Source organism: Acanthaster planci, linkage group LG21 (genome assembly GCF_054643075.1).
Source record: "Acanthaster planci isolate LZ-2023a linkage group LG21, COTS_SCS, whole genome shotgun sequence".
NCBI classification, from domain to species: domain Eukaryota; kingdom Metazoa; phylum Echinodermata; class Asteroidea; order Valvatida; family Acanthasteridae; genus Acanthaster; species Acanthaster planci.
Window position 1 is genome coordinate 453,009 of NC_141797.1, and position 15,744 is coordinate 468,752.

Consider the following 15,744-nt stretch of genomic DNA (forward strand, 5'->3'; position numbering starts at 1 on the left):
CACACAAATATAAGGTTAAATATTCAAATTTCCTGCATGTATAGACAACTCTGAGGAGACAGCACAACTGCGGTGGTGCAGCACTTGAATGTGCCTTCTGGGACTCGACACACACATGCATTTGGCAAATTGGGATATCCTACTGGTCAAATAGGTACGTATCATGCATGTACAACCTGTCCACAATCATTGTGCCCCACCTGTCCACAATCACTGCGCCCCACCTGTCCACAATCATTGCTCCCCACCTGTCCACAATCATTGTGCCCCACCTGTCCACAATCATTGCGCCCCACCTGTCCACAATCATTGCGCCCCACCTGTCCACAATCATTGCGCCCCACCTGTCCACAATCATTGCGCCCCACCTGTCCACAATCATTGCGCCCCACCTGTCCACAATCATTGCGCCCCACCTGTCCACAATCATTGCGCCCCACCTGTCCACAATCATTGTGCCCCACCTGTCCACAATCACTGCGCCCCACCTGTCCACAATCACTGCGCCCCACCTGTCCACAATCATTGCGCCCCACCTGTCCACAATCATTGTGCCACCGCAGTAACTGGTTTCTAATTTTGGTTTCTAAATTATAATACTTCACCTTTATTGTCTTCATGCTCAGCCAAACTCTTGACGCTAGACATCAAGATATCGTCATAGCCAAGAAATTCCTCCAGGAAGAATCGACTCAGAGAATCTCCAAAGCACGCATCCTGGGTAGGATCTAGAAGGATTAGAAAGACACAAATATATCAATTCACACTGGACTATTTCATCTCAAAATTCAATTTTACTATGCACTTTTACAAATTGACGTCTAAGCTGAAAATTCAAAAGAGCCACTGACAAGTAATATAGGTATAACTTGGTCAATCAGACTACAACTTCGGATTGGAAAATTGGAGATTTTAAAGCATAGAAAGGCACTTGTTCATCAATGACAATTAGCAATGAACAGTGTAACAGAGGATGACCATCACAAGAGTCTTAGGCACTTGAAGATTATGTCTGATAAGACAGCGTATGTCAAAAACTACGATGTCAAAATGAAGACACTTCAAATGTGAAAAGTTGATCCCGCGTAAGCAAAGCCTTAGTAATGTCCGAAAATCACGTCTATGGCTTGATAGTTACACATTCATCTATTGGAGCCACTGGCTTGTGGGCTAGCCACTTCTTATAGACATGCGTATTATCCTAACCTCAGCCTAGGACAGGGAAGACTATACAATGTTTTATTAGGGGGATTATTCAAGAAGCAGTCTGTCAGTTGTCATTTTTGGCAACAAAATTGAGTTTTATTCATCCACCTTTGTTTTTCTCTTGTCACACCAGCATCCAACATTCTACGAAGGCAACTACAAGTAGCCGGCTTTCTTGGTCATATTCACTGCAGACCAAGAGCGCCCTCTGTTGTCAGCATCCTCAAGGCTTTTGTGACTAACAATTCCACATATGTATCCTTGTTACGTATTTATACATTGATTTGAAGAGTCAGTATGATTTTGAATACACGAGAAAAATACCCAAACACTTTGTTTTATTCAATCCATGTATGTAAAATATATATTTTTGTGCCCATCGTGACGAAAACCCCACACATAGTTACAGGCTGGAAAGAAATTGTTTGTACATGTAGCAAATGAATACCTTTGGTGTAAAAATATGTCAGTCCTTCATTTGGGAAAACCAACTGCAGGAAAAAGAAATAAGATTTTTTGGCAAACAAACTTTGGATTGTTAGCCAGAAACATGTCGTTCTTTAGTCAGAAAATTATGAAATGACAGAAATCACAAGGCTTAGTGGGTGAAATCACTACCTAACATTTCACGATTTCTGACTATTTGGCCATATTTTTTTCCAAACAAGAGATGCACTTGACAAACTGTGCAAACCACAAATGAACGTTATCTACCAAACACATGCTACTTTAATAACCTTTATGACACTAATGTTTACTGATTGTGTTTTCTACAATGCGTAAGAGGACACGATGAGACTGGTTGTAAGTCCCCTACAGAAAGTTGATACCGTCTGAGCACAACTCAGTTTACTGCGTCAATGTTTCTTGTAAATGTAAGAGAGATACTCATATATGACAGTTTTGAGGTCAGAAAAGAACTGTCTTGGTGTTTTTCAACATTCTGTAGGTTTATTTTGCTTTGTTAAGTTCATGGGGGGAAAAAGCCTGTTTTGCTAACGAGATAGCCAGACGTGTTATGTGTTTCTAAGCAGTGTTGAGGTTAAGTCCATCTGAAGTCCCATCTCAAGTCATCCGGTGTGAAGCAAAGTCACAAGCGATTGGAGTGAACTATACAAAAGCATTTCACGGTCATTGTTCACCCTATCCGCTCCGAGCGGAACAAAAGAGGGCATGTTTCTTTTGGTACTCACCGTGTAGACACACCATCAGACGGAGCATGCTGAATACCGAGTACGTGTAACTAATTTACTTCATCATGTATCGTCTTTGTATACACGTAGAAGCTTGCAAGAACCCCCTTGTAACCATCTGTCTTTTTTCGCCAATTGGGGGCGCACTTCAGCTCGGGGCAGATTACCTGTGCCCAGATTTCACCTGGTGACTTTTAGAGACGTGTAAACTATAATCCTCAAAGATTGTGGCAATTCCCGCGTCACACCACAGTGTAGGCACTGACTTCACGTAAGACCAACACAAAAGACCCCATCACTGTTTCAATTGAATAATCAAGGACAAGATGGGGCAAAGTCAGAAAAAATGAACTAAATCCCAAACATGTATTTCAGTGAGTCTCTAAATAATATTTTTGGTGTAAAACTGGAAGTTATTGTATGTAATGTACATGTACGTTTACTGTTTTTAAAGGAAAATTAATTGAAACTTTTTCAATCAAAAATGCGTAAGATAAATATTTGATTTTTAGATTTCGATTCTCTGTTCTTGGAATTCTGTTGATTAGAAAAAAGGGTGAATTATTTTGTATTAAATGCCAAACTACGTATTTTTTCCCCCACTTCAGTTTGTTGCCAACTTTGTAAATTTAACCGAGACTTGTTCAAATACTTTGGTCGATTGCTGTCCAACATTTGGTCTGCTTGTGACTTGGAAAGAAAACAAGTGACAGATTCTAAACACAAAGGTGGTGTATGATATATTGCAATAATTCCTCTTGTGAGAATTTGTAAATAATTGTTTTAAGTAAGATATAGCCTGCATGTCTGCACTGCTTAATAGCCGGAGGTACATAAATTGATTGAATTTGTTACCCCTTGTAGTGACCCAATATATCAAAATGAGTCACAAGTCGCTGGAGCCACTTTGAAGTGAAGGACTTGTAAGGAATTTTTACCGATGTAAATCAGCAGGAACCTGTAACCTTTTCCCCTTATATGATGTCCATTTCATTAGGATGCCAGACGGAGTGATACATCAAAAACAGCCCTCCCTTTCCTCTTTCAGGTGTAAACTTCCAATACAGCAATGGCTTTATGACTCATTTTGTGGGATCCGGTCACATCTGCAACTGAAGTAATAATGTTGCACATGTTTTGTTTTTTTTTTCCAAATAATTGACAAGTTTCACTTGTTTTAAATTGAGGTGTAATGTACAGTAGGGTTGAGTGTGTTGTATACATGTAATTGGAGAAGCAACAATTTAGCTACATGTATCTGCTGTGAGGCTTGTTTTATCCATGAGGCCCCAAAGAATAGCCTCCGGTTTCTGGTCAGGGATTGGCTTCAAAAGTGGTACGGCAATGCAGTTTTTCCCCCCTTTTTCCCTAAATATGGGCGATCTCCAGCCCAAGCGTACATATTGGCAACACTGAAATAGACTGGCTCCCTCACAATTTACTGTTTCATTTAAGGCATTTTCAGCTTGTAAATGTACATGAGACATCAAACCACCTGCTTTGTCTGGTGCCCAGGTGTAAATGTATAATACAGAAATGACATCTGAAAAAGATTGCCCAACTAAATGTATAGGGTCCTAGAAGGACTCCTTCAATGTACATATAACCCTATCTAAAACACATTAAAATCTATACAGTAGCAGGATTCCAGTCAATCAAGCAAGTTTGACAGCTTTTGGACATCGTATTTTATCAGATGAGCTTTTTTATTTTGTCGACGTGACCAGAAACAGGAGACTTTTTCTTTAGCCTTAAGTGCTATTTTTAAGTTTATTTTTATTTGAAATGATTTAACGTAATCGGTTGAATAGAGGAGCATCGTTGTAGGTGCTGAGTGTATGCGTTACCCACTCGTTCTTTTTGTTGGCCATATCCTGATCTCCGTCACAGACAACCAGATCCGTAGCAATTCCTGTTGTCAGAGACAGATTTGTGTTTGCATGTTTTGTTTTATTAGCCTCGGAATAATATACATGTACCGTTTCCTGTTTAACATCTTGTGCCCTGAACTGGTTATTTAATATCTCTGAAAACGGAAATGCCACACTTGTACATTCAGATTTTATCTCTAAACAGGGCATCCCCGCCCTTTTGTAAAGGCCAGCTGCCCCTCCCCCTTTTCTCGTAATGCAGAATCTACCATTGGTGTGTAGTATCCCATTACTGTTTCCATTAAAAGTTCCACTGTCGTTCAGTCCTCTAGCCACCCCCCATGTGACGTCCCATTCAGATTTGTCAAGCAGTCATGGCAACAGAATACCGATGTTTACAAGCTCACCAACATCAATCACGCCAAGTCAACTGACAGACAGCTTGACATGAAATTGTCAGACTGAGGACGAAATAAACTGTGTATTAAGATTCTAAGAAAGATCTGAATTTAGGTTTGGATGAGCAATGTGTGATTTTGTGGATCTGAAGCCTATAACAAGAAATTACATGGTCATCAAATTTGTTTATGACAAGTTGTGGGAGGGGCTTAATAGATGACTCCCCTGTTGTAAACATGGACATGTAGAGATCATTTTGAGTTACATGTTCAGCAGAACAAGGATATGGTTACGATTAACTTTCAACTGAAGGTGTCCTTCTCACCGTAGTTCAGTCAAATGATAAATTCTGTTCGAAAAAACTTTGAGGGCAAGTTACAATAAACAGCTGAAACATACTACTCAAAAAAGAAGTTAGGGACCACTTTTTTCTTATTTTCGTGAGAGGGTCTAGCTCTTTCATTTTTTATGTCTAGATGATGTTCTCATTGGAATAAAAAAAATTAAAAATGTTCCAAAACAAAATCCACATTTTCAGCAGTAAAATATGTAAAAAAGTATACACAAAATAAAAAGTGGTCCATAGCTTTGAGTAGTGTACATGAATTTTTCCTGAATACAAAGATCATTTAACCATGTATTCAGTGCAGGGAAGCATTTAACCTTTCATTTGGTGGCCATTTTGTCACTTTTTCTTGTCATTTTTTTGTTCTTTTAGTTAAGTTGCAATTTGAAAACTATGAGGCAAGCAGTGATTTGTTTACAACGGTATTTTTGTGTAGTGCATTATATTTTGGGGTCAAATCTTCAATAAATTGTATTGTCATTCATCAAAACGCAAACTTGATTTCAAAAATCTGACAACCTTTCATTCCACCTGCGGTTGGTCTTCACGCTCAAACTGTTTTGTCAGACACTCAACTTCAAGCATGATATTAGCGTACGTTGTTCAATACATATACCCTTTCCTCTGGGGCTCCAGGGATCGAAATGTTAAAAGGTCTACCAAGTTGTTTTTATGAGGGGTTTTGTGTGAATCTAAGTTGCTTGTATTTAAACTTGTACTACCTGTATGTAATATGGCCACCTTTCATTTCTTGTACTTTCACATCTGTGACAAAGATTTCCACATTTGTAGGTCAATTAGAAAAATACGCCACTGTTGCTTTATGCGATTTCAACGTATAGCACGTACGGAAATCCTCCTTTCAGTTTCCATAGACATGTATATGAACAATGAGTTAATTGTTTCAGAACAAAATGTGTGATTTGATGAAATGTGAACAGTAACACCCCCCAACACATAAATGCCACAATGTGACGACATGTCCAGCTATTATTCAGATATTTACCCAGTTTTGTGTTAAAGTGTTCCTGTTATGCCCATCCTGTCAAATACAGCTATGGGGATTGTGATGTTATTCTAGGCACCAGCCTAATCCAGACATACATATAAGCCTCGTTTTCAACCTTTCACATCTGTTTTGTGGGAGTTCAAAGTTCACCTCTGCATGAAGGTCATAACTCTGTATAATGAAATAAAATTGTTATCAAAATGTCAAAGACCAGAATATGTGCTCAATATTTGTCGTGCGTTACACGTTGGATTCAAGACGATATCTGATCACTCCACCACCCTCGATATCCTGTTTGTTTTGTGCACACACAAGGCCCATGTGCTGAATTCAACTCGCCCGCTGGGCACGGGATACTGAAGCAAATTACATGTATCCTACCCATGTTGAAAAACAGGGTTGTGCAAAGAAATATACAGGAATTTCAAAATTTACATTTTCAGTCAAGATCATCTACAAGTTGTTACTCAATATTGCTGTCATGGACAGGCTGTCAGGTAAAAAAGCTTCTTGTTAGTTTAATTTACGTAAAATCTTGTACACCGAGTTCCGATTACACATGGAGCAAGCTATTGCATAGCGACCACCATCTCTGGAATTGACTGGTTCCTGCGTGTGCTTCTTATCCATTATGAGCGAAGTGTCTCTCATGTAACTGAGCAAAAGCTTGCCCCAAAACACAAGGTACAGCAACAGTGTATTTAGTAGGGAGAATTCAAATTATGTTCAGTTTGAACACGATCCGTATGGAAGTGGTATGTACATGTACAATGAAGAACGCATTGTTCTCATAAAACGTAGCTGATAATTGAGAACGAAGAAAATTAATATAACGCAACAACTGGGCAAGCGGACTCATCACCAGTCATCACAGAAGCAATGTGCAGTCAAGGAATCCATCGAGAGATAAGAACCAATGATGAAACGAACAAACTCAACGGACGGAACACTTTTAAAAGAAATAAACAACCAGGCATTTTGTAAGTTGAAATACTTCTCATTTATTAATCCACACTACCACATCATTCTGCTTGGCATTCTCAACTGGGTGCATCAATGCACCACCTCCACAGAAATCACCAGAGGAACTTTTCCCATCTAGAGACCAAGTTCTAGAACTTGGCAAACTGTTTCTTCTCTGAGCCAGGGGCCTTGCTGACCTTCAGGACGTTGAAGCGGACCGTCTTGCTGAGAGGCCTGCATTCACCGACCGTCACCACATCACCCAGCTGCACGTCCCTGTAAACAATGAAAATTGGAATGCATTAACAGATGTCAAGTATTTTTGAGTCTTTAAATTCTCATGAACTTATTAAACAATTTCAATTCTCCATACTGAAGACACCTTTGCTATACTTATTGATTCGGGGCAAGCTTTTGCTTAAATGTAGTTACATAAGAGACACCTTGCAACAATACACTGTTTTCAATGGAAAAGAAGGGCACAAAGGAACCAGTTCATTCCAGAGATGGTGGTCGCTATGCACAAGCTTGCCCCGAATCACGAGGTATAGCGGCAGTGTCTTTAGTCTGGCAAATTCAAATTGTTATGTTTATGTGCAATCAGATACGTGTACTATATTTTATTCAAATTTAACTCACAAAAGGCTCATTTCTAAAATGTGCTAAGCAGATTTTGAGCTTTGAACTTAGCAGCAGTTGCAATGGTGAAGCATGTCAAACATTCACTGCTGAGGTTAAAAAGAAACTGCCTATCCATAAATAGTACGTTTTGAAACAGACACGCCTTGGTGTTATCAGAGGCCACATTCCTACTGCATCCAGTGTTTTGGAAGGAAATGTGAAGACATGTTCACCAGCGTAAAAGACTTAGATAAGAATGGATGCTTGTAAGGTCTGCACAAGCAGAGACGGTCTGGCTTTGCCTCAGGATAGGTGGACAGATGAGACACTGCAATTGAACCAAGCTTCTATAGTCATTTGCAAACGTTGAAGACCACCTGGAATTGTCAGGGTATTTCAGTCGATGGGCCTGCGTTCCTTTGTCTCATGACACGCATGAGATGATTACGTAACACGTTTACTACAGAGATCCATACCATGAGAGTAGAGCTTTTAAGCCCATTTGAAGGAAAGTTTTTGCTGAGATTGGTCTTTTATGCCATTTTGTCTTTGAACGAATTTGTCAACGAATTGTTGGGGAAGGATCCCTCGAGTTCTTATCAAAAGATCAATGTAGCTTTGCAGTCCACTGGGGAAACTGTTAGTGTAAGCACCAATTCTTGCCGTTTGAAAATAAAATACATGTAAGTTTAAAAGATTTCTAAAGTTTGGTTTTCTTCGACTTAGTAAATTTTGTATGGGTGGTCTTAAACTTTTGCAAAGGATGGACTGTGACACTGATGGAACTCACCTGAAGCACGGTGACAGATGGACAGACATGGTCTTGTGTCGCTTCTCAAACCTCTTGTACTTTCTGATGTAGTGGAGGTAGTCTCGTCGGATGACAATCGTCCGCTGCATCTTCATCTTGGTGACCACACCCGACAGGATGCGGCCTCGGATGTGCACGTTGCCGGTGAAGGGGCACTTCTTGTCGATGTAGTGTCCATTCTTGGCCTGTGGACCGGGCCAAACAATGTCAAATCATGCCCACATTGTAATTGAGTCCATCGTAAATCAAAGACAAAAATGGAGAAGATGAGATGGACAGTTCATTGGAACAGTTTGCAAACTCAAACTGGATGACTCAAGATGGATTTCGCTCTAACAGAACACTAGCTCACCACATACAGCATTTCCACGGACAAGATTAACTCAAGGAAAGCCTTTTATGAATTGTTAACTCCCAGGAAATGATGAACTAGTCAGCCTGTCAAGAGTATGAATTAATACCTTGAATGAAAAGACATTTTGAAATGAGAATTGACTTTACAGGTTTCTTACTGATATATAATGCTTTACACCCAGTGAATAGTCATGGTGTGTTTCCCACTGCAAAATAGAATTTTTGTGTTTTTCTTAACTTCATTGTCATGATTTTCATGTGTCACCTTCCGTGTAGTTTTCAAATTAACGTTGCTATTACAATCTATCACTCAACAAAGCCCTTGCTTCATTAGCATTTTTTTCCAGAACCAAGGTATAGAATTAAGGGTTTCTACGGAGAAACGACACAACACAAGGTCATGACCTACCTCTGCAGGTGTCTTGAACCCCAAACCAATGTTTCGAACAAGACGGGCTGCCTTCTTGCCTGACCCTAGGAGACGCTTCTTGTTCTGAAACACAGTCGGCTGCTTCTGAAAGGCCTTCTCTGTCTGCAAGGGTAATGTCAATAATAACTCCAAATCAGTTACTGAAGGATGCTACGTGGACCAAGGCAATAGACCCCACAGACTAACAAAATTTAGGGTCATTCTACTTAGCGTCAATAAGTTATTCAAGAATATATATAAAAATAACGTGTTTTCAACATTAAAAGGCTCCTGAGTATCATATTCAATGTATTGCATTTATCGAGAATGATATTTGAAAGTGGAATTTTGAGTAACAAAGTCCGGCCATGTCAGGCAGCCTAATTAGGAGCAATCTTGTTGTCGAGCGAACGGCAGAGAAAAGAAATATGGAGGTCCCCATACACTGCAAAATCTCTTTTTTCTTATGAGAATCTGAAAGCAAATTAGCTATTTTTTCTTACACAGTGGCAGATATTAGAATCTCTTAAATACGAAAATCCACTTTTAAATCTTCAGGGGGTTTTCAAATTGTCTATGCTTTGTTGACACTACTTGTGCATGTTGACGCTTGTTGACACTAAACATCATCCTCACCAACAAAGAATACCCAAGCTAGTGGAAGTATTTCAACAAGGATGCTGCCAAGGCCATGTACACATGGACCATACATTCAGATGGAAAACACTGCGCACATTCAAAGCGCCTCAGATTACATGTGCACGAATGTACTCAGGGAAGCGGTGAGTCTCCACCAAACTGAAGGAGTGTCTTTGCTATGTGAGGATATGACTTCTCTTTTTTCCACTTAGAGTGGATATAGTAGGCTTGAAAGTCACATTTTGAATGCAAACAGCCAGACAGTCATCTCATGTTTCCTGTTACCCCCAGAACTGATTCCAGTAATGTCCACCTCAAATCAGAAATTGTCGACGTCAGCTCGATGTCGCCATCTTGTTCAAATCATGATCAATAGTGATTTTAACTGTGTGTTAAATGTGAGTAAATCGTACCATCGGTTATTGGAATTTCATGCATCTCTGATTCTCACTCTATAGCCGGGCACATTAGACAGTTTAAGGATCGTTCTGAAGGTGAATTTGGAGGAGCTATTTTGAGTGAAATGAATTAATAGAAGCAAAAGCCTATGGAAGGTACTTGGACCCTACTATTGTCCGACCATGTCCAAATGTTAAAAAAGGCGTTTTGTATGGGGTCCGACTCCAAGTTCAGTACTCGAACCATACCTGGCTATGCAGTTGATCATGTAGGGCAGCAGGGTATTCTGCAATTGAGCTTCATGGGATTTAAAACACAGAGCCGCCCTACACACTAGACATGCTAGAGCCTAGAGGGCGTTTGTCACTTGTAACCCCCCCCCCCCCATCAACTGCAACATTATATGTACATACTTACTACATCATGTCGGCCTAGGTCTACATAACAGACGTGGCAAAATTGATAAAAAAAACCACGCAAATCCTTCTTTCTGCGAAGTTAAATTGAAAATCAAACTCAATGATCCACCGCCCTAGTAGCTTATAATTATTGCTGTCTCATCATAGTGATCACAATCACATCTAAAGGCGCTCAAAAGAGGGATTATTCCCCGCGGTTTTCGCGAAGCATTACCTGATCCGCCATGTTGAACGTGAAAAAGGGCGAGTGAAAACTTAAAAATTAAAACGTACAGCTAGTGTCGTATCAAATCATGAGGACACTTTCCCTGACGAACTGTTGCTTTCTCTTTAAGACTAGGATTCTCAGAAATTCACAAAATTAAATAGATGGCCAAAATATTGCCGCACATTTTGATGTAAAGCAAGGTAAAACAGCAGGTAGTCGTTAAACGCCAACTACCTGTTGAAAAGAAATCTATGATTTAGCTGGTGCACATTTTTCATGTTTTCGCAGTGAGCGTAGATTCCTGGGAATATACGAAAAACTGGTACCCGTGTACACGTGTGTGAAGACGGCATTGCATACACGTGATTTCCAAATCTCGAATCGTTCCTTTTTGGGCACCGTGGTTTTAATCTTCTCAAATCGTATCTGAGAGGTCAGTCAAAGTATACTCTTTGCTCGATAGAGCATATTTAATGCCATCTTAGCTATGCGTTCGTAGAATGCGTTCTTAGAATATTTCATACAAGTTCGAATATATCAGGCCTGAAAGCAGTTAACAGACAGAGCCTACAGTGGTGACAAAGTCACCCGATTTTTGCCTAGTTTTCGTAAAACTAGGTTTTTTGCACATGTCGTTTTAGTATGTACATATAACCACATTTTTGTATGTTAAAGTACACTGATTGATGTTTGAATCTACCCTTCCTCCTGTGAATTTTGTTCCCCAATATATGCTTTAAAACTTGAATTGGCAAACGTCAAACGCTGAACGAAAGGAAAAACTTTTTGCAGTAGATCACAGGGGACATGGGGGACAGGGGACATCACAAGGGATCACAGGGGCGCAAATTCTGCCGGGGATATACCCCCACTTTTTGAGGGGAGATGAGGAATTGAATCATCCCCCCCCCACTTTTTGTGATAATCAAAATAAAAGCGGATTGAGATGGATGTTTTGGACTAACTTGAATGTTTTCAATATCAGTTAAAAAAGGAAAACAATTTTTAAAAGCCAAGTATGTCATTCTGAATGAGTAATACAGATGTGCATCTCTCTCAACCCCCCCCCCCCTTCCAAATTTTTATGGCCGGGCAAGTCATCCCCTACACCAATTTCCGGGACAGATTTACCCAACTGCGGAGGGCGGTGTAGTAGCTTTTCTCCCTTTTTACGTGTACGGTTGAGGACAAAATTTTCCCACTGCCCCCTCCATCAACAATTCCTAGATCCGCCCCTGAAATTACCACTCAAATCATTGATTCGTTCACTTTGAATGGGAACAGGTGCAGGCAGATCAGTTTACGCCGATCGACTGTTTCACAGATGACACAGGGGGACAGTAGTTTTTGGAAAAGAGTTCCAGGTTGTTCCCCCCACCCCGAATAATGACTACGCCTACTTCTTGCACACGCGCCTGAACAGGAAACAGAGACATAAATCATGTGTAATATTTATTCGCCCCATATACATGTACCGTGAGCGATATCAACATTATGAGTTCGCGTGATGAACGAGAGTTTACGAGTTCAAGGACGCGTAACTAATATAATTACCATAACAACTGGTGTTATCACCACCTAAGCCGCCATTTCGCACAATGCAAATGACATAAAAGCAGATTCCAAATTCAATGGGGATGGCTGGAAAATCACCTGGCGCATACGTCTCAACAAGTGACGCATAGTCATCCTGTATAAAAAGCGGGTATGCGTGTATTATATAGCTTCAAACTGAATGTAAGCCTGTGACTGTTGACAGAGTATTCCCCACCATGTTATGCTGGATGATAATCACCTTATTATGGACAAGTTTTGGTATGTTATGCTTTTTGTTATTAACGTCATTTTTGTTTAGATGCAGTGCAATGTTCATGTCACTAAGGAATGCAAATTCTCTAAGCAGGAAACATTACCAGGAAAGACTGTGATGTTGGCCTGTACCTATATAGTGTATAAATCATTCCCAGTCGTTCTAAAATAAAGAATTAGGAAGGTGCGATACAATTGTTCTCTCTAAAAATGAAGCTTCTAAAGGTAATTATTAATATTGACCTGTAATTACATACATGTACATGTAAGCATGAATAGGCGTTTGTACAATAATGTCGTAACACGAGGGCGCTGTAATAGCCTGTATTTCGGTGAGAAGAGGTTCTAATGTGGTGCGATGAGTGACAAATATTGTTGTTCCAATAATTATGCTGGTGCAATAATGTACAGACATTCCAGGGTCACAGTGGGGTTGTGTGAAATAAACATGCAATGAAAGCTGGTTCTACTCCATTTTGTGCATTGCTTTCCATCTAAAACAATGACCTACGTGCGCATGATATCTTGATAGGTGGAAGTCGAGCCCTGAAATGTTACACGTGCAGCTCGGATGCAGTGAGCAACTGTGGAGATCCGTTCTACACGGAGACAATTGATATGCCAACATGTCACAATGACTTGGATCAGGGGATTTGTACGGTAAGTTCAGATAAGCAAGAGGACCAGTACTCTGTTAAAGCAAAAACGACAGCTTTAATTTCTCCTCCAGGACTGAGGGTGAGAGACCCGCTGAAATGTACCATCAGTGAGTTTATTGACTGTTGACGTCAGAGACAAGTTTTGCTTCTGTCAGCACAGTCAGACATCCTGCGGGCGAGATCATGCGAGGAGTCCTGACATACATCGAAGAATCAACTCTGTCACAACACCAGAAAATGCCGGCTAAAACGTAGTACGTTCGCTGATTGGGAGCACCAGGTCCTCAAATTAGTTATTGAGCCCAGGTTGAAACATGGTTGAAAGCAGGCAGCCCTGGGGGCGCACTGCACAGCTCGACACTCGACACAAAGGGACGAGGTTGCCCCAATTGACTCAGGGAACATAAAATGCTCGTCCACTGTATTGGGGCAAGTTCGATCAGCAACAATATTTTACCCAATGGTTGATTTTGCCTGGTGCCCTGTCTATGTGTCATGCCTAGGCTACCAGTCCAGCTTAGATAAATAAACCACCCTCTGTTCTTTTATGATATATTTATATTTTATATTTATGACATTAATAGTTAAATTCTGACCGTTTTAATTAGTTAATGTATGAGCCTAACAAAAGAAAAATCTGTCTGAAGAATCATAACATGAAATAGGTCACAACAACGTCTTCAAATTCAAAATTATATAATAGAATGTTTATCACATTCACTGTTACTTCATCAATTTCATTGAAGGCCGGTTCAAATGAGTTCAGGCAGCCAAATGATAAAGTTGATGCATGATAAACTTTGCCTGAGAAGTGAATCGACCAGCATAAGTCAATGGCAGGCTGAAGGGGATGAATTATTTCACATTCAAAATATACCAAAATTACCAAAGTTCTAAAAGACTGCGAACTTTCCGTAAAGATCAACATACTAGGCCTTTAACTTAATACATGAAGGTGTATTTCATTCCATCTTGTCTTAGCACTTTGCAGCTTTTTGTTGATTTAGTTCCCAATTTCTTTTAATTTTTCAGAAAACAAAGACTTCAGAGGGCGTCGTGAGTCGAGGCTGCGGGTTAAAATCGTACTGCAAAGACTCAGTGACCGGCGGAGAAAACACCTGCAAAGAGACCTTGGGAACAACAAGGTGTTGTTGCTATGGTGATGGGTGCAACAGCGCCCCCTCAAGGGGTGTAGACTACCCGTTCCTTGCTGTCGTGACATTATTGGGAATGGTTCCGTACGTATTTCCATAAGTATTTCCCACTCACGAAGCCTTATATTAAAAACAAAAATTCAGCTGCGCCGTATTATGTCGAGGCCATTATAACTGTCAAATCAATGCTTCAATATTTGTGGGTACTTGATGTTGACCACCATAATTGGCAAAGCTAATGTCACCAACGACCAAAAGGAAAACTTTCTTTTGTATTCGCTGTTTTGCTCATTACATTTGTTGATTTCCCATGAATATTATAAGAAAAGGTTACACATAAAGGGAATCACTCGTCTCTGTTGTATAAATATTTAACCATTTAATTGAACTTCACTTTACATAGACATTCTGTAACTTCCCTTTTATTACTAATAAAAGTCCAGTTTAAGAATAATTTCCAGTTACACGTTGTGTTTCTTTCTTTACAATAGCACCAGGATTTAACCTTAGCCTCCCATTCAATTTTGAGGTGTTAAATCTACATTTTGTTACTTTATTGATGCCTGTCTTTTACTGGCAAACTTTCAAAGTAAAGGCGTACAGCAGAAACTGCAAAGGAAAATAGGCGCTTTCCATCACTTTGTTTAGGCTACTGGTGTAAAACTAATATCATTACCAAGCACAGCCTAGACCAAGTCATTATGCCCCTATGAGTAAAGAGTTGAGCCTTAAATTAACGAGTCGTTTCGAGTGGTCTTCCTCCTGTGGTAAATTTATTCTGAAGTCTTTTTGTTATTAAGACAATATCATTTTATAGAATCCACAATCGTCCATCAACAGAAAAATAACATAGAAGGAATAAAAAGCTAGTTTTTGAAAATGGGGCTCATTCAAATAAAATAAGGATTACTGTATGTGTCAAAGAACAACTTGAACGTTGCGGTCCAAGCTCCATCACTGTCATCGTCCTGTGATTAATTAACACTTCGTCCCGCCCGGTATTTAGCTAAAGCCGTTTGTGCTACCTTACCGCGCACAGGCGGCTGGTTGATAGTCTGACCGAACTAGTTTGCGACCAACTCGTGCGCACATTTTACACCCAGCAAGAAATGAGAACGAGGGGACCCCCCCCCCATATCTATCCGGTTCGTAAGTGACTTCGTCACAAAGGCAGACTCGGAAGCGCCACGATTTGCAGGCTCCGACGGTCCCGTTGGACGGTTGCTAAAGTTGCCCGTTGACTTCGGTTCCATGGTTTTACGTAAACGGCGATGC

General features: G+C 40.2%; 3 protein-coding genes across 3 annotated transcripts in view; 1 reads left to right on the forward strand and 2 right to left on the reverse strand.

Annotated features, from left to right (window-relative positions):
• The window catches only part of LOC110982433 (uncharacterized), a 72,931-nt gene that overhangs the window by 5,233 nt on the left and 51,954 nt on the right, over nt 1-15,744 (reverse strand). The gene's annotated exons all lie outside the window — the stretch shown is intronic.
• LOC147795656 (small ribosomal subunit protein uS17-like) lies at nt 7,001-10,964 on the reverse strand. The gene is made up of 4 exons (XM_087131265.1): nt 10,854-10,964; nt 9,183-9,305; nt 8,399-8,604; nt 7,001-7,263 (listed from the first exon to the last, which is right to left on the reverse strand). Exons 1-4 carry the CDS (start codon nt 10,863-10,865, stop codon nt 7,137-7,139), a joined length of 468 nt encoding a protein of 155 aa, XP_086987391.1. The 5' UTR covers nt 10,866-10,964; the 3' UTR covers nt 7,001-7,136.
• LOC110982399 (uncharacterized) lies at nt 12,413-15,381 on the forward strand. The gene is made up of 3 exons (XM_022240769.2): nt 12,413-12,662; nt 13,189-13,316; nt 14,348-15,381. The coding sequence occupies exons 1-3, from the start codon at nt 12,620-12,622 to the stop codon at nt 14,567-14,569; spliced, it is 393 nt and encodes a 130-aa protein (XP_022096461.1). The 5' UTR covers nt 12,413-12,619; the 3' UTR covers nt 14,570-15,381.

Bases quoted from the DNA above. Each gene is read 5' to 3' on its own strand.
- LOC147795656 (XM_087131265.1), bottom strand. The intron at 8,605-9,182 runs GTAGGTCATGAC...CCCGGTCCACAG, and splicing joins GGTTCAAGACACCTGCAGAG to GCCAAGAATGGACACTACAT. The intron at 7,264-8,398 runs GTGAGTTCCATC...CATTGTTTACAG, and splicing joins CATCTGTCACCGTGCTTCAG to GGACGTGCAGCTGGGTGATG.
- LOC110982399 (XM_022240769.2), top strand. From the start codon at position 12,620: ATGTTATGCTGGATGATAATCACCTTATTATGGACAAGTTTTG. The intron at 12,663-13,188 runs GTATGTTATGCT...ATATCTTGATAG, and splicing joins CTTATTATGGACAAGTTTTG to GTGGAAGTCGAGCCCTGAAA. The intron at 13,317-14,347 runs GTAAGTTCAGAT...TTAATTTTTCAG, and splicing joins TGGATCAGGGGATTTGTACG to AAAACAAAGACTTCAGAGGG.